The sequence below is a fragment of the Dicentrarchus labrax genome, unplaced genomic scaffold, assembly GCF_905237075.1.
Source record: "Dicentrarchus labrax unplaced genomic scaffold, dlabrax2021, whole genome shotgun sequence".
NCBI classification, from domain to species: domain Eukaryota; kingdom Metazoa; phylum Chordata; class Actinopteri; family Moronidae; genus Dicentrarchus; species Dicentrarchus labrax.
The window spans coordinates 24,829,784-24,851,989 of record NW_026136702.1 but is presented as its reverse complement, the minus strand read 5'-3'; the positions used below and the strand labels follow the sequence as shown (position 1 = coordinate 24,851,989).

At 42.2% G+C, this 22,206-nt stretch overlaps 1 protein-coding gene across 6 annotated transcripts in view; it reads left to right on the top strand.

Annotated features, from left to right (window-relative positions):
- The first annotated feature begins 168 nt into the window (after nt 1-168).
- The window catches only part of zswim8 (zinc finger, SWIM-type containing 8), a 33,843-nt gene continuing 11,805 nt past the window's right edge, over nt 169-22,206 (top strand). For 3 of the 6 annotated variants that reach the window (XM_051422669.1, XM_051422661.1, XM_051422652.1), the window contains exons 1-15: nt 169-1,854; nt 11,434-11,587; nt 13,253-13,347; nt 13,449-13,621; nt 15,049-15,156; nt 15,282-15,363; nt 16,457-16,577; nt 16,683-16,884; nt 17,135-17,310; nt 17,523-18,813; nt 19,559-19,690; nt 20,023-20,202; nt 20,959-21,142; nt 21,631-21,738; nt 21,901-22,025. In XM_051422669.1, coding sequence (XP_051278629.1) covers nt 1,677-1,854; nt 11,434-11,587; nt 13,253-13,347; nt 13,449-13,621; nt 15,049-15,156; nt 15,282-15,363; nt 16,457-16,577; nt 16,683-16,884; nt 17,135-17,310; nt 17,523-18,813; nt 19,559-19,690; nt 20,023-20,202; nt 20,959-21,142; nt 21,631-21,738; nt 21,901-22,025 — 3,309 coding nt within the window. In that variant the 5' untranslated portion in view covers nt 169-1,676. The remainder of the gene's footprint in view (nt 1,855-11,433; nt 11,588-13,252; nt 13,348-13,448; nt 13,622-15,048; nt 15,157-15,281; nt 15,364-16,456; nt 16,578-16,682; nt 16,885-17,134; nt 17,311-17,522; nt 18,814-19,558; nt 19,691-20,022; nt 20,203-20,958; nt 21,143-21,630; nt 21,739-21,900; nt 22,026-22,206) is intronic. The other 3 variants (XM_051422676.1, XM_051422642.1, XM_051422631.1) reach the window with 2 other exon arrangements.

The following is a 22,206-nucleotide window of genomic DNA, read 5'->3' as shown; positions in this document are numbered from 1 at the left end:
CGCTACATTGGCCGAAATTGGCTTCCATAGACACTGGGTCTGTTGCCATCCTGCCTGGCTGCATTCTTCTCCAGCAGGGCTGATCTGAGCCGCTGCCTGTGTGAAAGCTGGCAGCCGGAAGCTGTGATCAGCTGATGGAGGAGGAGGTGCTGTAGGAGAGGTGAGCCATCTTCCCCCGGCAGACTGATACACTCTGATAGAGCCTGGACGAGAGGGATACGGGAAACATTCTGGGGATCCCGGTGTCATTTGGTGGCAGAGACGATTGTAAGACGCCGGGGCAACCGGTGTCAGTCGGGAGGAAAGATATCTGAAGGACTGATCGGAATTTCTGCACCAGAGCTGACTGAGGAATCTTTTAACGCCAGGCAGAAGGCTCTAATACAAAGAACGGAAAACAGTGAGCTAAGAGCGGGGATTAATATCGAAATATGAACCGTATGTAACCTAGGAAACAGCTAAAGTCCAGAAGATATGCGGTATAAATCAGCATGTAGTCGTTCCAGTGCGGCAGGTGTATAGCATCACCGGTAAATGTAAACAAACAGCTATTCAAGCTAGTTGAAGTTAGCCGATTGGGGGTTAGCTCTCCACCGCTAGTGCACACAGCTAACGTACGGTAGCTGTGCCCGAACGAAGGTAAACCCAACTGAACAAGCCTGTCGTCGTGTTCAAAACCAAATTTAACCTCAGTATAGTCGTCTGTAGCCGATGACAGCTGCCTGTATCGTCTCAGTATGCATTTATTAGCATATTTAGCCTCTCAAGCTAACGTCGGCTAAATGTTATTCGCACTAGCAGCCCAGCACAATAACATCAAACTAGCACACTAAATGTAGAACAAAGACGATATTTGGCAGTAGTACGTGTGTGTTTGACGTCGTGTGAAATATTCTGCTGTGACATATTAAACTCTTCGTGGATTGGTAACGTTACATTAATGCTAGTTTAGACACCCAGTGTGGTCCAGTTGATTGGCTGAAAGGAGTAGGACGTCGGGGTGAAGGGAAACAACTTAATGACTTCTTAAAGATTTAATCGCATCGCTGCCCCTAGCCAGCGTTGTCGCACGGCTGTGTGGTTACATTTGGCTGTATGGTGGGTGTAATTTTTCAGGTTTGAGTCGCTGTGTGTTTATGAACTACTCTTAGCTGGTGTGTTTGGTTGGTTTGTCCTCTCAGCGGCAGCAGTCGGCAGTAGTACAGTCAAACAGGCGACCGGACCTTCTGTTCACAGTAATAGGCTGTAAGGGGAGCCACAGCTCAGCCAGGCGACATGGAGTGGACTGATAAATAGACCTAAATGACTAGTAGTTTGGGTTGAATATAGTAGGAGAAAACACCGGTAAAACATATGAGAAGTTGCGTGTAAACACTTTTTAATTGTAGTTTTCTTGTCTGCATATTCTTCCACACTATTTAAAGGAGACCACCGCCATGTCAGAGTTTGTATTATGTAGCTGTGTTTGAGGGCCCAGCGGTAAGCCTCTCAGCTGTGTTTTGGTTGCTAGTGGCCTCCCCTCCCCCCAGTCTTCTGGAGGCTCTTGATTCTCCCCGAGTGTTGGACACTGTTCGCCGGGTTTCCCCTTGATTTTTTTTTTTTTTTAGCGTGAAGAAAAAGGCCGTGGCCTCACGTCGCAGTCCTCTGGACTCCGAAGCAGTTAAGAAGTGGATGTAATGGAACTGATGTTCGCCGAGTGGGAGGATGGGGAGAGGTTCTCCTTCGAAGACTCGGACCGGTTCGAGGAAGACTCTCTGTGCTCCTTCATCTCAGAGGCCGAGAGCCTCTGTCAAAACTGGAGGGGGTGGAGGAAGCAGTCCGCTGGACCCAACTCACCCACTGTCAAGATTAAAGGTTGGAGAAGGACACACTTACACATACATGTTCATTCACTCTGAATACTTAAAGTGAGTGTGAAAGGCTTTACTGAAGTTAAAGCTGCAGTAGGTAACTTTTATACAAATAACTTGTTACATTAGCTGAAACTTTCACTATATCCTGACAGTAGAACATGAGACAGATAATGTGTGAAACAATCAGGTTCCTCTGGCTCCTCCTAGTGCTCCTAATGACATTTGCAAGAATCCACTGTGGCTGAACGAAAACAACCAATCAGAGTCAAGAAAGATAGTTGATTGTTGAGTTTCATTCCCAGGGTGTTTGTGAATGAGATTCAGCAATCAACTATCTTCATTCTCCAACCCAAAGCAAAATAATGGCAATACAACTTTTTTTTTACCAAATTGTGTAGCCCTACATTGCACGTCGGCCCATACTTACTTGTTAGTTTGGTAATATTCTAAACACTGATATTACTGCAGCTTAGTAAAAAATGAAGAAAAAAAAGTCCAGCACACCATCTGCTCCTCTTAGCTTTGTCAGTTTATCGCTCTGCACATTTTTCAAAGTAGAGCCCAACTGATATGGGATTTGTAAGACAGATACTTTTACACAAAGCTGAAAGGCTGCCCACTGGACAATCTGAGTGGGAAATAACCAACATAACATTTAGCCAGCGCAAAATTGATGCAACACGACAAATAACCATCGGTCACTGACACCGGTGAATGCCAGTCAACAAGGTGAATATCAGCCAATATATCGGTGTATCCCTAATGGATTGAAAAAGGACCTTTTCTATGGGGATTGTGTAATAAGACTCTGCAAAGGTACTCAGGAGGCTGCTTTCTTGAACAAATATCTTATTACAAAAATATTTAAGTTAAATATTCTTTAACATGTTAAATAATTGAACATATACACTGTCAACCAATTCTAGCTGAAATTGCAAAGAGCAGCTTCTTCTCTCTTACTCTTTGCTGCTCGCTACAGTATTGTAAATCACTGTGCACTCTGCTGGAGAAACTTTGTAGTGACAATATATTATATTAAATATAAAGCATTTGTACTGAAGAAATACAGTTTTCATATCGGATAATATATATGCCAAGATCTGTTGGGCTCTATTTCAAAGCAGAACCAAAATATTATTAACTTTTTTGGACTTAAGCTAAAGCATAGTGGTTTTTCACAAGTTAGCCAACAAACTACTACTCCAGCCTTTTGGAAATGTGTGTATTTTGATCAATAAATTGCTTTTAATGTTGTTGTAGTATCCTGGCAACAGATGCCTCACAGCATCTTTAGGCTCTTCTCTAGGGTTGTTCTCCAGAGACTGCTCCATGTTCTTGTTTACTTAACCCATCAACAAGCAGAAAGCCCTGTGCTAGCAACTAGAGCTAGTAATGAGGTTGTCACAATACCAGATTTTTTAACTTTGATACAATACTAGTACAATAAAATTATACTCGATACCTGTTTTGATAACGTGGCAAAAAGAAAAAGTCGTAGACACACAAAAAGGAATATTTTTCTTTAATTAACAACTTACACACACACTGCTGAAAGTCACTGAACACACATGATGAGTTGTTGATTTCCTTCCTGACTGTGATCTGACTGTAGATCTGTTTTTTTAAATAGTTTTGGTTCTTTCCATACTACTGAATTATAGTATTATGTCACACATGGTTTTAAAAAAGTACTGAAGTATTGATACTTTTCACAACCGTAGCTAGTGATGCATGCTGTTCCAAATCCAACGTGTGCCACAAATAACTCACCTGCAGTCATTTCATAGCAAAGAGTAATGAAAGAGTTTCTTTAGCAGAAGACACAACTGTACTCCAACAACAATAGTGCCAAGTGCCCAAAGCAGCTCTGACTTTGTCAGAGGTGTTGCTCTTGGTCAAGAGCAGGGTTTAGTCTTTGACGGAACTGTTGCTGGCTTTTAACAGTATATTGGACCCAAGTGGGTCAAAAGATTAAAAAAATGTTTGCATGCCCACTCTGTAAATTTTTGTAGGTTTACAGCTGATTTTGTAATGAATGTGTGTGGTAAAAAGTTCCTGGGTGTCACGTCACCTGCGGTTCTCACTGTGCCCACTGCATCAAAATTCTTGCACCTTATCTAACAGCTCACTGTGGCTGCTTCTTGTTTTAACCTCCCTCCCTGCAATATTTAAAACTGACAGAGAAATGCAGAAAGTGTCTGTATGTTGCTGTGTACACCAAGGACTTATCTGTTAGTTACTAACTGTGATAGATAAAGATGAAAGCCACTTTATATTTTCTCTGTTTTTAAGCTGTGTAAATGTGGTGGGTTTGAAAACATGGACACACACCACGTGATCTTTCTATTAATATCTGATCTGCATCAGGAAAAACATGTTAATGCAGGTATAAATGCACCCCGCATGCTTTGCAATTGGAACGCGGCTATGGCCTTAGACTAGTTAGCAAGGCTTCTGGAAAGTAGCCTATGGAAGCCTTTTCACTTTCTATGTCGCAAAGAGTGTCACGGCTCACCTCCGTTGACCTTATTTGTACTGTATTTGCTGACAGATCTGCTAGTTCTGGTCATTATGCAGATAACGTATCCAGATACTAATCCTCTTAATACCAGATGGAGGGCTGATTAAGACACCTGACAAAGACACCTGAAAAATATCTAGCAGGCTAAATATCTGGTCATGTCAGGGATGACTTAGGGAGCCATTGTTTGCCGTTATGTATCATTTTTAACATTTTGTCACCACTACAGAAACACGAGGTAACTGTTTAAGTATGATAACGTTGTCTGATGTGGACTGCTGTTAATTATTAGTTTGATCAGTGGTTTAATAATGTGTGTATTAATTACTGACGCTGGCAAATCAGTCTAAATACTCAGTTTCTAACAGCAGTGTGCTGTAAATGGTTGCCCTTTTTTAAACTATTTACCTATTAGATTAAACATGACGTGATTGTTCTTATGGTGCTATTAATGACTCCTGATGAAACGTAGTTTGAAGAGCAGACAGACTGGTTGTGAAAGATCTTGTAGTGTGTGACCCCGGTTGCTGATCAGTCAAGCAGTGGGAAAATCACAACAACAGTACAGAGATCTGACGACTTTGAAAATCAAGTAGTTTGACCAAAGTTTAACGCATTAGCAAACAGTTGCCTACTTACACACCCACCAAGCACATATCAATTTTATATTCCCAGAGGGGTGTATGTGTCCACACCCTCATTTTAGCTCTGGTTTCGTCCCACCAACTGGTGTGAAAAATATGTGGATCTTTTACTTCACTCGTAGCTAACGTTGTCTAGTGCTGATCAGGTAGTGTATAATGGTTTTATTAGAGCTACAGTTGCCTAATGCTGCTGGAAATGGGTTTGATGACAGCACAGAGACTGTACTATACAATCAAAGCAATAACTTAACAAGGATTTAAAGGTCCAGTGTAGATTTAGTGGCATGTAGTGGTGAGATAGAGCTCATTCTACACTAATGAAAACATACCTACAGCACCCTATTGTAAGTGTTTCTCTGTATTTCCTCTCAGTGAGCAGCAGTCAGGACACACAGCCTGCCCTTGCCAAATGGAACTCTACAGCACAGAGGAAAAAAGACGAGGAGAGAATTGTAGTCCTATCACATCCAATGTTTCTAGTTCTTATAAAGGATATGCAGTACAACATACAACATAATGGGGACAGGTGTGTGAAAAGCCCTTTGACCATCTGCCAGCTGAGCAGCTGAAAAAACTCTAGGGGGAGGGGAATGAGTATGGTATGGGCAGGTATATGCTATGGGTTTCATCAGGTAAAATTCAGTGCATATTGACAGAAAGGTTGAAATAAATGACCCTTCATAATGACCCTTTATCCGATCGACTTCTCACTTGGCGGGTATTATTTCTGGGGACTCAAGGAAGTGCAGTGTTGTATTTGGTGCAATTTGGACATGCGCCACATTCAGTGTCAATAAACTTTAAATAAGTGAATGCCGGGCTTCCAGTGCAGCACGGTGTGTCTCTCCTGCCAGCTGCTGACAGCCCTGTCAGCTGAAGGGTCGATCGCGCAGCACGATGGAGCAGAAGATGTAGAGCAGGAGTTTAAACAGGAGTTTAGCCAACGTAGAGGCATTTACTGTAACACACCAGAGCTGAGAGCACCAGAGTCAGAAACAGTTGTTCTGCGTTGCACTGTCCTCCGTTTCCATCGTCTCTGTTTTTCATCCTTCCCCGTTACGTCGCAGCTGTGTATTTAAGTTGTAGCAATATCGCCGCTTAATTGTAGGCTATTATATGGCTATTTAAACCATATATGCCCGTATATGGTCAATTAAAAAAAGTCTAGAGTAAACTGTGTCTGAGATAGCAAAGTTACTAAAAATTATGTCTGAAATTTACCATGGAAGTATAGTTTCTAACCAATCTCTTCCCTTGAAAAGAATGGGTTAACTCTATTTCCTCCCACCAAGGCAGAGGTATGAAATGGAGGAGGAAACCTTTACCGGTGAGAGGACGGACATAAAGACAGCATGGCACAGTCAGTATAACTAGCCATTCATTGAGCTGCTTGTGGCAGTATAATCCGACTTTATTCATCCATTTATTTCAAGAACTTACAGACCAAAATAAAGATCAATCAATAAGTATTAATCAACTGAGGATGGCTTTATAGAGTGGTACCAATACCTAACATGTTTGGGTTTTTTTGTATTGGCTAAGTGGCTACTTAAACAGAGCTGAGGATCTGGTGTTTTTAAATAGTGAGCAGAATATCCCACCCGGCACACTATAGGTGTATGTCAGCGTACTAATGAAGTGCACCCTGTGGAGAGAAATACACAGAGGGGGGAAATGAGGACGGCAGTGAGACAACAAGTGACCCAGTGAAAAGAGTGAATGTGTCCTAAGCTCTTCACCAGCTAGCTCCTAACGAACAGCTGTTGAAGTGGCTTCCCCCTGTGCTGGCAGCGGATTGGCAGACAGCTTGCTGTCATTCACCTGCCACAGCCAATCATAGGCTGGCAACATGAACTCTGTTACTACCCAGCCACCTCTCTCTCTCTTCAGGGTTTAGCTCTGTACTGTTAGAGAGTCGCACTGTCCCAGTTTCTACTACATACTAGTGCTGTGATGTAATAAACAGTATTCACATGTTGATGGCACACTCTGTCATTTTAAACTCATTTTAAATGGACGATTTTGCAGGAATTGAATTATGGCGTCAAGGGGATCAGTCAGGCTGCAGTTTTTTTCTTTTTGAGAGGAAAAAGAGAAGTTCATAGCAATGCAACAGTAGTAGTATTGTTAGTGACAGCAGAAGGAGAAGAAGTCAGTGGTAGTTGTAGGCTTGAAAAAATATGTACTATGACTATTTTGCATGAAAGTTCATAATTGTTGCTGGCATTTATTTCTAGAATCACTTAAACTATACCTACTTTAGAAATACAAGACTGTAGCACATATATATATATTAAAATGTTGTTAACTGTGAATTTAACTGTGAAAAACACAAATGAACTGTGAGTAAAAACTTTCTAATGGGTTCATTTTATCAGCAGAAAGTGAAAGGCTTAAATAAGAACACATTCACTTGTTTAGTAGTGTTTCAAGATAAATGTTCTGGTGAAAGGCAAGCTATCAGTTTGGCTTGTGGCTCTATGAAGGTTGTCCTCCTAAGGCTCTTGGAAAGAGTATATCAGCTGATGTCCACTCAGGACTCTCTGTCAGACTAAGCTCTCTCCGTCTTCTCCTTATGGAAGACCATGCTCAGACTTCACTTTGTCCTTGGTTGTTTATTACTTTCATTACTTGGCATTTTAACCACCACTGAAAGTGTTTATAGTTGTAACGAACGAACGCACTCAACCGTTGAGTGAAAAGCTGGCTGTCACAGAGAGGGGGAGGAACAATATCATTTAAAAATGGCGATAAGGTTGCACATTTGTCACAGTCTCTCCAGGAAGGCCTTCATAGTGTCATGTGTGCTCTATTGTACACACAAAAATCGCCACAAATAGTGTGTAAGAAATAAAAAAAATGCTGCACACTTGGACAATCACGGTGTGACGTGGGTGTGAATGTTGCATGGTTGGTTTTAGAAAATTACAGAAATGGTAGGGAAAGGTGTCCAGGGAGGGGGTTTCTAAAGCCATCTGACAAGCACTTCTAATGAAGTATACTTGCCAATTAAGGCTGCTTGGGTGAATAACGGGAAGCATTATGTTGTTATGTAGCAGTTTTAACACAGTGAAAAACAGTTCACAACTATTATAAGAAGGCAATTTAAATTACAATATTTCATGCTTATTTTTATATGATTTTGCCAAATGGGAGCAATTAATACTCAGGGCCCAAAAATTAGGCCATGGTGAACTCCACACGTCATGTTAATCTGTTAGTTTGTACCTAGTAAAACTCTTACTGAAGCCAGTTGGGAGAAGAGAGAAAACATCTTTTCCATTGAGAAAATCCTCCGATGCTGTTCTTTGCTCTTATTTCAATAAAGAAATACTATCCAGTTCTGATAGAACTGATGCTAGCAGCATCTATGCCCCTCATCCCTCTTTGTCCAGCTTTAAAAGTTGTAGTCCTGACATTTGGTTACTGCGGGCTGCTTTGGGATTCTAGCAGCTGGTTTCAGTCTCTGCCATCTAACCTCACACAGCTAATCTGTTAGAGATGGACCTATCAGGGGAAAGAGGATGGTGGAACTGGGGTTGAAAAGAAAACACCCAGAGTATGGTAAGTTAGGATGACGTTGATCACTTACAAATTAGCAATCACATGATAAAGCAGCTGTCAGCCTCGCTGTATATGCTTACTAGCTAATGCAGCGTTAACCTACCCACTCCCTGAAAGCTGTAACATGTTCCTCTGTAACACCAAGATGGATTCTCGCCTGATTCTGATCTTGCAAGTTGCGCTGCCAAGTGAGACATAATAGCTTCTGTCTAGAGATAAGACCTGATCCACTGTAGAACTGTGTCTGAGAGTCCAACCCTGTTTTCCACTCGATAGTAGTTATGTCTAGTAAGGCAGTACTTAAATTCAGTAGGATTAGGACTGAGATGATGCCAGAATTAGTTTCTAGACAAATTTTAAAACTTTAATGAGTTCAGTCTCTGTAGTGTGATGAAAGGAAAATGGATACACTCACAATGGTTTTGAGTTCACACAGGACATATTCTGCAGCAAATGCTACAATATTGTTACAAGGCAGATTTCTGCTTTAGCTACTTTTTGTATTCTGTAATAAATGAATTTGCCAAGTCTGTAACATTGAAGGCTTCATTTGTACTGTTGTTCAGCATTGTTGTCCTTGTTCTTAGCTGTCTGTTCCTGTGTAAGAACATTGAGAGCATCAAAACAAGTCAAATTCCTTGTATGTGTGCACATACTTGGCCAATAAGACTGATTCTGATTGGCCAATAAGACTGATTCTGATTTACCTCACCTGGTTTAAAACTTTTGTATGTTTTTTGTCACACTGTGGCTTAGCTCACTGATTTACACCCGCATAACATATGCATGATGCTAGTCTGCTTGTCTTGATGGGTTTCTTATGGCCTGTAATCATGAGCCCCTGAGCCTTTACACCAAGGATGGCATTATATGAACAGAGTGCTTTCCTCCATATATGGTAAACAGAAGCACAAGTAGTGGCTTGGAAATGAGGTCTGTAATCTGAGACCCATTACTTTTTCTCCTCTCAGTGGCAGACCACTGCGCTCTCAATAAGACTCCTGTCATTGTGCTTATGCTGCCCTTTCTTCTGTAGGCACACACACACTGTTAGATTTGATTTCTTCATTGGTCACAGCTTTGTGTCATTAATATTTTATACCTTAACAAAAGTCTGTAGCTCTTCTCGTGGCCCCCACAGGCTGCTAAGTTCATGACACCCCACCATAGTGAAGTTTAGGATCGAAAGAACATACTGATGATGTAGCTGTTCTTAGGGCCTCAGTATGGGTCAGTATGGTTTGTCAGAGCCAGGTGTCATTATGATAGAATGAAAATTATCACTGTCATCCTTGTTTTGTTGCAGTTTCTACTTTGGATCCCCCCAATGTGTAGAAATTTAAAAACATTGAAACTTGATTTGCCATTTCAGTGTTTCCGCTCACATTTAACCCAGAATTTTGTGTCCCAAGGCTGGTGCAGATGTAAGCACTATGATGCTTAGGACTGTAAGAAAATGTCCAAAAATAATATATCACAATATTTTGTTTTGAGATATTAAATTGATTCTCAAAAACGCTGTATGGATTAAACCACTAGACAGCAGTGTTGTAAACACTCTCTGCCACAAAAAATACATTTCCTCCTGTGATAATGCCGATGCACGAAAAGATCAGAGCTGTTAAGAGTCCACTTAGATTAATTTGGGTATTAGACATATTGATACACAGACCTGATATACAATACAAGGGACCTTTTTGCAAACCCAATTAGTTTAATAATATGGACCTGACTCAGGTTGTGGGTTGGACCCGCCTCCAGTTCTTCTTGAGGAGGAGGAAAAAAATACATGGCAAACTGTTTTTCAGAGGGAGAAATCTTGGTGTTGTCTAAAAGGGAAAGAGTTCATCCTTTTTAAATTGTAAAAGTACTCACAAAATGTTATAAGATTCTGCAGTATATTTAAAAATAGCTTTAAAAAGCAACAGCAGCTAGTCTTGTTTTTGCTCTGCTTGTGGTTTAACTTCTCACCTTGATGCAGTAATGTAGAGTGTACACCAGGTGTGTCAGGACACAGTGACATCACTGTTGGGTAGGGCTGTGTATTGGTAAGAATCTAGCGATGCGATAAGTCATATATTGTGATCTTAGGAAAACTGTATTAGTATAAAGAACACACTGCAGTATGCATAAAACCTGACTTTAAAAAGTTCCTTGCTACAGTCCTTGTAGTGTCCATTATCATAGTCCCAGTTTACGTTTACAACACTGCTGTCTGGCGATTGGGTGTTTAAACACAAAAATGAATAGAGTTTTTGAGAATCAATGCTATATCACCGAAGGAAATATAGCAGAGCACACTTCTGATGACCTGTTCCAGAGGGGAAACAGACTGAAACATTCGACCCAAGAGGGCGAAGACACTGCTGTTTAGCCTGTTGTTAAGTTACTCTTTAATACTTTTTGCCATCCAACCTACAGCCTTCAATAATGTGATACTAGAGTGTAGGGCTGCACAATATGGTAAACAAAATCCTATTGCGATTATTTTGATGGAATTGCTTCATGATTAATTTTTCAATCACAATTTTAATTTTAGCTGGAGAGAACCCTATTACAATCATGATAATGTGTCATTTCATGGGGTCTGTACCAAACAAACATCAATCTGGAGAAGCTTTATAGGCCAGGGCATCTCTATAGAAATACAGTACTTCATTTTATGCTGTTTTATCAAACATTTTACCTTTATCAAAAAACTGCAGCTTCTATGATTTGGAAATTGCACTTGGCTATATTGCAATTTCAATACTATTTTGACTAATTGTTTGCCCTACTAGAGTGAAGGATAAATGCATAAATGCACCTGACTATCTGAGCTGATCTTCCTCTTTTCTGTGCTCTTCCCCAGATGGCCAGGTGATTCCACTGGTGGAGCTGTCAGCGAAGCAGGTAGCGTTCCACATCCCATTTGAAGTGGTGGAGAAGGTCTACCCCCCTGTCCCAGAACAGCTCCAGCTCCGCATCGCCTACTGGAGCTTCCCCGAGAATGAGGAGGACATCAGGTGAGAACACTGATAACCTCTCATTAGGGATGTGCCACTATTATATAGTGGAAGAGAAAACAATTTTCCGATAGCCTGCCAGCTATGAGATGTTTACTAAGAGAAGAGAGCTTCTTGTGATAATCAATGAAAAGAAAAAGCTGATATCAAACAACAAAATGTGGTTTGAGTCTGTGTGCAGGTTTGACTATTTTCAACTATGCTGTCCAATGTTCATGCATCTATATGTTATGTTTATTTTTAACCTCTTTCTATTGAGTTTCATGTGGTAATCCAAAACTCATTTCTTAAAGTGTGTGTAGTGCAGTTTGACACTTTTGCATAATACGTCCAAATCACAGTCACTCTGGGTAATTTTGCAACTAGAATATTGACTGAACATCATGATAATGGTGATTTTAATCAGCCAGAGCTGCTTCTGTGTGCTATACAACATGTCTGCTGACAAAAGCTTCCCTTTCATAAGTTTATGTTTAATTTGTCCCAGAAAATACATCATGATGTCAGATTTTTAAAAACAAAAATTATTGACTTTGTTGTCACTTCAGCAGCAGGCAGTATACAGACTGCTCTGTAGTCAGTCTGTGTCGATTTCACTGTTTTTGCTGTATTTTCAAGGAATAATTCAGAATAAGAAAAAGTGTATCTTGTTACAGTTGCAGTTGACTCATGTGATTGTTGAGGTTAACACCAGCAAACCCCGTAAGCAATATGGTGAAGCACCTGATCAGAAAACATGTTGTTTTTTTTTAAACACTGACTGCTCTCAGTTTCATTACACTTAAAGCCTTGGTCTTTGACTTTTCAAAGTTCATACTACACAGTTTTCTGTGTTGTAACCAGGAGACCTTGAAGTTGTTGGGGTTTTCACACTACGTGACTGATCAGCAACAGGGGGTCACACACTATCAGATCTTTCACAACCAGTCTGTCTGGTCACATCATTTGATCAGGAGTCATTAATAACAGCATTATTAACAAGCACATCGTCATACGCTGACTCACAACACTGTTACTTCACTGTCTATCTAGTGTGTGTCGGTATCTGAGGAATTTTTTAATCCATAACCAAAGTAACTACCAGTTCACTGCTTCCTGCTCTCACTGGCTGTAGCATGTTGCATGGCTCCCTCGCTTGTCTCCACCCCAACCATATATTTAGCCTGCAAGATATTTTTCTGGCATCGGCAAGCTCTGTCGTTGAACACTGCACACAACGCAATCTTCCTTACCTGGGCCAGCAGTGATTTCACTCTGATCTGGGGGCATTTGTCTACAGGCTCCCAAAATAGTTGCCAATTTCAAAATCAGGGCTAAAATCACGTAGTGTGAAGAAAAATGATTGTCCACAGTTTCTCTAGATTTGCGATGCTTAGAAATCAGATTTTTCAGAAAGCAACAGGTGGCATTTCTGTGTGGGAAGTTGACTTTTTTAGATAGTACAAGTGTCCAGAAAGAAGACATAGGAAACTTCGACCTTTAGGCCAGTTTGGATGGAAGGGATGGGATAGGCCCCAACCCACCGCAAACCCTGAAAAGCCTTACAAAATAGAGATGGATAAACAGAACTCACCAGTGTAGATGTACTCAGTTTTGTGATTTGCTTACTAATTTATTTATCGTCCCTTCACCTCTCCGTCTGTCTCTGTCCTCCTCCTGCTGCAGGTTATATTCCTGCCTGGCTAATGGGAGTCCAGATGAATTCCAACGTGGAGAGCAGCTCTACAGGATCAGAGCTGTGAAAGACCCCCTGCAGATTGGTGGGTTGTCCTTCTTTTATTCATTATTTATTTATTTTATCATATATATATATGGCACAATTCTCTTATTCCCTTTTTCTATAACTGCCCCTTTCTGTCAGGCTTCCATCTCAGCGCTACAGTGGTGTCTAGTCAGGCCGGTCAGTCTAAAGGAGCCTACAACGTGGCAGTCATGTTTGATCGCTGCCGCATCACTTCCTGCAGTTGCACTTGTGGTGCCGGGGCAAAATGGTGTGCCCATGTGGTGGCTCTCTGCCTTTTCAGGATCCACAATGTGAGTTTGTGTCTACACAAAGCAATCCTATCAATCTGTGTGACATTTTCACCAAATCCGAGTGGGTTATTAGCAAAACGATTAGTCCAGTCTTAGTGATCAGTCGCAACAGAACATTGATTGACAACCACACTTATTTATTTTCCAGGGGAAAATACCAAAAATCTACTACGGTTTCCTAAATGGCCCTTTTATTTGTTTTAAACCAAATATGAATTATATATTAATTAATTCATTCATTCATTCATTCATTTATTCAACCTTTATTTTAACTCGGAAATACATTGAAGTGTAGACCTGATCTATGATATTGTAAAAAACAAAATAATAAAACCTTAAAGTAAAGCAATTTAAACTTAAAGAATCAACTCAAACAAAAACAACTGGAAGTGAAATAAGATGAGATATCAAATTAAAATTACGCAAAGGATGGAATTGAGGCAAGCTTTGGATTGTTGTTGATTGTTGTTGCATGTTATTCCAGCTTGCAGGTTGACAATGAGAAAAACTGTGTTTTCCAAGCTCAGTAAAAACAGCTGGCAGCTGCAACGTAATTCAATGCTTTAATGCTTTCAATAGGGGCTCACATTTAAAGACAGCAACGAATAATGTGATGTAATGTATTTAGATTGGTAGAGAGATACTTTATTGATCCCTGTGGGGAAATTATGGTGTCACATCTTAAACAACAAGAGCAAAAATAAGTTGATAAAGTCAAAAAGTCACAGGACAACAAGAAAATAAGCTAATAAGTATATAGTACAGAATAGATAAAAAAAAAAAAAGTAGACCTCTATAAAAATAGATCTGACACAATTATGTATTATAATGTATTATAAATAATAAAACTTGGTGTCTTTCACAGTGTGAAAGTTGCCTCAACAAGTTATTTGAAAAAAATAATCAATATGATAATGGCCAATGAAACTAGTACTGAAGATACAGCGAGTATAATATTTATGCTTGGGAGTGAAACTTGTCCTTTATGTTAAAAAATGTGCACGTCACTGGGTACACACGGGGTAAGTACACCCTTATCTCACCAGAAAGGATGTATGATCAGTTGACCGAAAAGCTAGAATTTTTACCAAAACGATACAAAGGGAGAAGGGATGCTTGATAAGCAGTGTGACTCTATAGCCTAGCGGTGTACCGTGTTGTTCCTGTACTTACTCGGTTGTTTTAAAGTTTTATATATTGAGAAATGTTTAAAAAAAAATTATATTCTGGTGGAAATGTGTGGTCAGTCTGTTGTAGTTTTCAATAAGGTGCATTTTCAGCTTAAGATTTTGTGAGTGCTACATAGTTGATTGTTAACACTGTGTGTGTGTGTGTGTGTGTGTGTGTGTGTGTGTGTGTGTGTGTGTGTGTGTGTGTGTGTGTGTGTGTGTGTCTGTGTGTCTGTGTGTCTGTGTCTGTGTGTATAGGCATCAGCAGTGTGTCTGAGGGCTCCAGTTTCCGAGTCTTTGTCCAGGCTCCAGAGGGACCAGCTCCAAAAGTTTGCCCAGTACCTCATCAGTGAGCTGCCTCAGCAGGTAACATCTATGTCCCAAACCGCTCGTTCTCTCTATAGATCTACTGAACAAACTGAACTATATCTGTCTGTACATTTTATGTCTGACAAAGCAAGTTTGGTATTCATTGAGTTTTGTGTGTCCAGATCTTACCCACAGCTCAACGGCTGCTGGATGAGCTGTTGTCCTCTCAGTCTACTGCCATCAACACCGTGTGTGGAGCTCCAGGTACAGTAGCACTAATGAAAACAGAGATTCCTAACGTACAGCGAGAGAACAAGCTGTTCTGATATTTGCTGTCTGGTATTACAACTACTACAATCAGAGGAGAGCTTTTCATCATTTCATTCAGCCTTTTTTCTGAAAAGTGCAGGAGTTCATTATTGCCTACTTCTGCAGCCAGATGGCAGTGATGTTACCTGAAGCACAGGGAGAGGAATATTTCCTGTATGGTATTCCTCTGGTATTGTGAATAGGAGAGTGTGTTTACAACACAGTGTTGTGTAGTGTGAACCTATTGTGACGTCACCCATTGGTTTGTGGAGTACCGTTTTGAAGCCTTCAGTTTGCGTCGTTGCCATGACCATTTGTCAGAGCCATTGGAGGTGACGTACTGCGAGTTGAGCTGCTCTCTTGGCTGCGCAATTTTGACTCGCCTGTAGCAGGAAACAACGGCGGCTCGCCTGGTCACACGCAATCTCTAAAATATGTTTGTGAAACGATTTTAGGAGATAAATAGTCAACGCAGTAACAGAATCTGGATCCATATCTGATCACAGTCTCTAGTTTGACAGTTTGATTTTAGTTTGGTGTGTTGAGCTGGACGGACTCACTGAGAATGACCTGTCAATCACAAGGTAGCCACGCCCTAAAGCATACCCTGCTTTATGGTCTATTTTACTCTAAATGGGACCATCAATTACTAAATTAACATCATGCTGTATGGAAGAAGCGCATTTACATATAAAAATAACTATATTGTAAATTACAAAACCATTAATCCAACCATTTGCAGTACCACTGACTTTGCAGCCTACACGGCTAGTGAACAGCATCCATGGAGAGAGGAGTTATTGTTATGACAGGAATCCTCTCAAAACGATTGCCCATCTACTAAATGTGGAGTGAAGAGAGTGTTTATTTTAAACCACATACACTGTTTGGTTCACTTGCAAATGCAAATAAAACTAGAAAAATAACAATTTCTAGACTTTATTATGCACGACGGGATTTTCTCTGGATGCTTTGCCCAGAGAAAGCTAAAGTAACACTGTATGATCTGTGTGTGTGTCTGTGTCTGTGTCTGTGTCTGTGTGTGTAGACCCCACAGCAGGCCCTTCAGCATCTGACCAGAGCACCTGGTATTTGGATGAGTCGACCCTCAGCGACAACATCAAAAAGACTCTGCACAAGTTCTGTGGGCCTTCACCTGTCGTCTTCAGGTACACACTCCTGTTCTCACATAACAGTCCTTGACACATTTCTTAAAGGCTTTATCTTAACTTCAGAGTTAAAGTTGAATGCATCTAATCCAGTGTTATCCACAGTGATGTTAACTCCATGTACCTGTCATCCACCGAGCCGCCGGCCGCCGCTGAGTGGGCGTGTCTGCTGCGACCTCTGAGGGGCCGAGAGCCAGAAGGCATTTGGAACCTTCTGTCTATAGTCAGGGAGATGTTCAAGAGACGAGACAGCAACGCTGCCCCGCTGCTTGAGATCCTTACTGAGCAGTGCCTCACCTATGAACAGGTATGTCCTCAAAGTGACACGAGCTCCAGATGCTGAATATAAAACCACTGACTTAAATTTAGAGATGATACTAAATATGTAAAATGTATCTATGTAGCACTTTTCACAGACATAAGTCACAAGGTGCATACATCGTTGTTGTTCACTGCTATATTAATGTTTTAAATCTCATATACAACCTTTTAAATACACATGCCAAACTGTACGTTCTTTGAGACATGCACACCTCACTTGTCTGATGTGTGTTCAGATAATCAGCTGGTGGTACAGTGTTAGGACTTCAGCATCCCACAGCAGTGCCAGTGGCCACACCGGGCGCAGCAACGGCCAATCAGAGGTTGCGGCTCACGCCTGTGCCAGCATGTGTGACGAGATGGTGGTTCTATGGAGGCTGGCAGTGCTCGACCCCACTATGAGCCCCTGCAGGTCAGACCACTGGCCTCAGCCTACACACTATTAATGAAGAATGTTTCTTCAATTATCACAAAATTTGGTCATGAAGTATGATAATTCCCATTGGAAATTTATGTAATATCAGCACATTTATCACTTAATGATTGCATTACACAGCATATTTAGATGGAAGTATATTAAATAGACACTGTGGCAAAAATAAAGATGTGTATGCTCTATTCCAGGCGCCTGGAACTGGCAGGTCAGCTGAAGCAGTGGCATCTGAAAGTTATAGAGATAGTGAAGCGGGGACAACATCGCAAGTCCCTGGATAAATTGTTTCAGGGCTTCAAGCCCGCTGTGGAGTCCTGCTATTTCAACTGGGAGGTGGCCTACCCACTGGACGGCATCACCTACTGCAGCGCTGATAAGAAGAGTGCCACATTCTGCTGGTCCAGGGCAGTGCAGCTCCAAAGAGGAGCCAAAGCTGCTGCAGCAGCGGGTGGAGAACCGTCTGAACCAGGGGGAGGGGTGAGAGTCGAAGGTGGAGCTGGGGGAGATTACAAAGGTAGAGGTGGTGGTCACTCGTCCCAACAGGAGGTGGCAGTGCGACCCAAGGAGACCATACTGACCAAGAGGAAGGGCCTGTCTGTAAGTGGAGGGGGAGGGATGCTGGTCCGTCTTGGAGGGAGTGTATCTCTGTCCCTGGAAGACGGAGGAGGGAAGTGCATGTACAAAGGGCCAGGCTCCTCCTCTGGAGGGAAGCTGAAACTGACGCAGGGAGGTGGGAAGGGGGCATCTGTAGGAGGTCCTGGAGGTAGTGGAGGGTTAGGAGGTAAGCATGCCAGTGCCAAGCGGAGAACCAGCAGTGAGGACAGTTCCCTGGAGCCGGACCTGGCTGAGCTCAGCCTGGACGATGGCTGCAGTCTAGCTCTGGGGGCTGAGGCCAGCAACACTTTTGAGTTTCTCCCCCCACCGCCAGAGATGCTGCCCTCCCCGAGCCCCCTGCTTCGAGACTCACGCAAGTACAGCAGCAGCAGCGGGGGGAGCAAGATGTTTGAAGCAAAGCGTGTCAGCCATGCCTCGGCTACACTTACTGCTGCAGAGCCTGCTCCACCTTGCTTCCCTGCCAAAGAGACAGTGGTGGTTGTTATGGACATGCCCAACGCTGTAGAGAAGGAAGCAGAGCTGGAGGTGGAACCTGTCCAGAACAGGGATGAAGACGTAGACTCAGCCGGCAGTAACCAGCCTTCCACCTCCAGCACTACAGCAAGATCAGGTACCACGGAAACGTCCGCCAAGCCGCCACAGGGCCGCAGAGAGGCAGCACCTGCTGGTGCAGCAGCCGCAGGAGGACTAGCTAACCAAGGAGCAGAAGTGGCAGGAGAAGCTGTGGGTGAGGATGACTATCAGGCATACTACCTGAATGTTGCCTCAGAGGAGGGAGCAGACAGACAGCTGGTGGACAACCACCAGGAGGAGGAGCCAGACATCTTCGCAGGGATGAAACCGCTGGAGCAGGAGGGGCGCATGGAGGTAAGGTTTGTGCTGGTGTTCACAGCCGGAGCTGACAGTGTCAGTACTGTAATTTGATTGGTGCAATGTCTGTTTGGGTGGGCACTAAAAATAGAAAATCTTAGCTGTCACACAGCCATTACTCCATGATTCTGCACAGAGCAGCAAACAGGTAAGGTCCCAATTACCAGTAGGTAATCTAAGAGTTTTGACACCTGCCATCACCACATCTCGACCCATGAAAGAGACACAGCTCATGTTGGCAGATTACTGCCACGGCCCCAAAGCCCATGCACAAGAACAACTAATCGCATGACATTGTAAAACATTTGCAGGTAAGGCCACAATGCGGGACAGTGAACAAGACAAACAGTAAGAACATGGCAGTTTGGAGTTGGAGTGCTGCATACAGCTTCCTTAATTATCTTTGAAATCTCTTCAAATAAGTGGTTTGGATAAGTGATCGCATGTTGCTTGCCTTCAGTTGTGTTAGTGTCCAACTGTCTTTACAGCAAAGCTTGTGAATAAACTGTTACTTTAAAGATCACCTCCAGACATGTTTTAATACATATATACAAATAGTCTTTAGGTGATATGTTTTTTCTGCAAAGAAATGTAATTTCCATATTAAAAATCTACTCCTTTTCCTCTTACTTAAATTCCACACCTGACTGGATCTAATGCCATTTCACAATATTGCTTCCAGACTCAGTGGCCCAGTGCTCTTCGTCTCACTGAACTGAATTCTGTTGCTGTGTGTGTGCAGGTGCTGTTTGCGTGTGCCGAGGCCCTCTATGCTCATGGCTACAGTAACGAGGCGTGCCGGCTGGCCGTTGAGCTGGCCAGGGACCTGCTGGCCAATCCACCCGACCTGAAAGTGGAGCAGCCACAGACAAAGGTAGCTACGGCCACAAGTCCCACCCCCCACTGGAACACATTCTCCTATGTCCTTTGACTTCTCTTCTCTCCTTCTGTTGTACAGTCTCAATCTTCCAAACTCATCAGTCAGCATCTTGAACTATGTAGTGGGATATTGAGCCTTTCTTCATGAAGGAAAGACATCAGATTCTTCTAATATCTGTTCTATATTGGCATCATTACTGTGCCAATTTGTAAATGAGCAACAAATATAAGCTTCACTGAAATTAAGAAATTCAAAGTGTGAATCTGCTCGTCAAAAGTAAAGTTTTGTTTAATGTTCTGACGTCATTATTATTTCTCTGGTTTTAGGGTAAGAAGAGCAAGGTGTCAACCAGCCGTCAGACGCAGGTAGCCACCAACACGCTGTCCAAAGCCGCCTTCCTCCTCACTGTTCTCAGTGAACGACTGGAGCTCCACAACCTGGCCTTCAGCACCGGCATGTTCTCCCTGGAACTCCAGAGACCGCCGGCGTCTACCAAAGCTCTGGAGGTCTCTCACTCTCACATAAATACACACACATACTGTATGCACAGGTACTTACTTGAAAATATAAGGGTTAGTAGCATTGAATGGTTGTAGAGTTCCATTTATTTATTACACTATAAAACACTGTAGTTTGAATTCTGATTCAGTCGGATTCCCATTGAAATTAATAAAATGAGGCGGTAGACACACTACCACTTTTGTCCACATGGGCCGCCAGAATCAACACAAAAGGAGAGTTCCTTGTAGGGACTTCAATTAATCGCTTCACGCCTAATTTCATGCCATTTTTTTCTTTTTTAACCTTTCCAGGCCATTAATACTGTTTTAGTCTGATGAATTTGTACCAACTTTCTAGTCATGTATTCAAGCACACTTCCAGGTGTTTCCTGTCCTTCAGTTTACAGAGAGAGTCTGATATTTCAAGTGCACTTCCCAAAGGCAATATATACCTGGCCCATTGACCCATATCTGTAATAAACATGCTCAGAGCTGGCTGCTGGCACAGAAACAAATGAATAATAACAAGTAAACAAAAAAAGAAACAGCGATACAAACAGATTGCAAGGCAAAAGTACCGAACAGGTTTTCAATTGATTATGCACTTTGTTGTTTTACCGCCAAATCCTATAAATATAGATCAATACAGAGTTCCTCCTACAGACACTCCATGCATGTCTAGTGTATATGCTTATAGAATGTGGACACATGAACGTGTGCCACACATACTGACTGCTGTGTATGTGTGTTTGTGTTGACCAGGTGAAGCTTGCCTACCAGGAGTCGGAGGTGGTGGCTCTGTTGAAGAAGATCCCTCTGGGCCTGGTGGAGATGTCGGCCATCAGAGAGAGAGCAGAACAGCTCAGAGACGGGAACTTCTGTGATTACAGACCTGTGCTGCCTCTCATGCTAGCCAGCTTTATCTTTGATGTGCTGTGTACCCCAGGTAAGCACCAATTGTTGTTTGATCAGTGGGATTTAACATTTGGAGTTCAGATAGTTTGGAAGATAGTTTTCTCCGTAGATGTTGGGGATATCAATGACAACCTTGCAGTTATTTTCACAGACAAATCAAGACCAAGTTTTATAATATTGTAAAATTGTTTTAGCATTCCTGCCTTTATTTGACAGTTGGGATACAGACAAGAAATGTAGGGGCAGAGACATTCAACAGAGGTCCCCAGCTGAAATTAAACCAGTGACGTTGCAGTTATATAGTATGTGTTTTAACCACTATCATCCCAAACAAGATAACTTTCTTAAATAGCTTATTTTTGCAGTGCAATACCTAACCAAATACTCTTTTTGAGTATACTGCCTTTTGGACAAGTGGCAGCTCAGAGTGACGGAAGAAATTTGTTTTTAAGACCAAATTAAGACCTTTTTAAATGGGAACTACAATAATTAACATCTCTTTCACTTTTTTCCATATTGTTTGTGCAGTTGTGTCCCCAACGGGTTCCCGTCCACCAAGCCGCAACCGTAACAACGAGATGCCCGGTGATGAGGAGCTGGGCTTCGAGGCTGCTGTTGCTGCACTTGGTACATTTATTCTCACCCCGCTCCTTCATTTCTGTCTGGATCTGTTTCTCAGTATCCTTTTCTCTCCTCACCACTTTTCACATCCCCTGTCTTTGTACTGTCTACTGCACATCATTCCTGCTGTAATCTCTCCTCGTGTCCACCCTCTGTGTGTGTGTGCAGGTATGAAGACCACAGTTAGTGAAGCGGAGCATCCTCTGCTGTGTGAAGGAACGAGACGGGTGAAAGGTGACCTGGCTCTGGCTCTTATGATCACCTATAAGGATGACCAGAGCAAGCTCAAGAAGGTAGACGTCACTACTCTGACCATTCATTCTGACTGATAAATGTGAGACGGGTTCTTCCAGTGTACCAGGCAGAGATATTTTCATGCTGTCGTAGAGAAGCCCAGTGGCTTTAGAAGTAGGATATGAGCGAGGCTGTGCCTGGAGAACTGTGCGTTTAGTACTTGCACTACTCACAAACCAT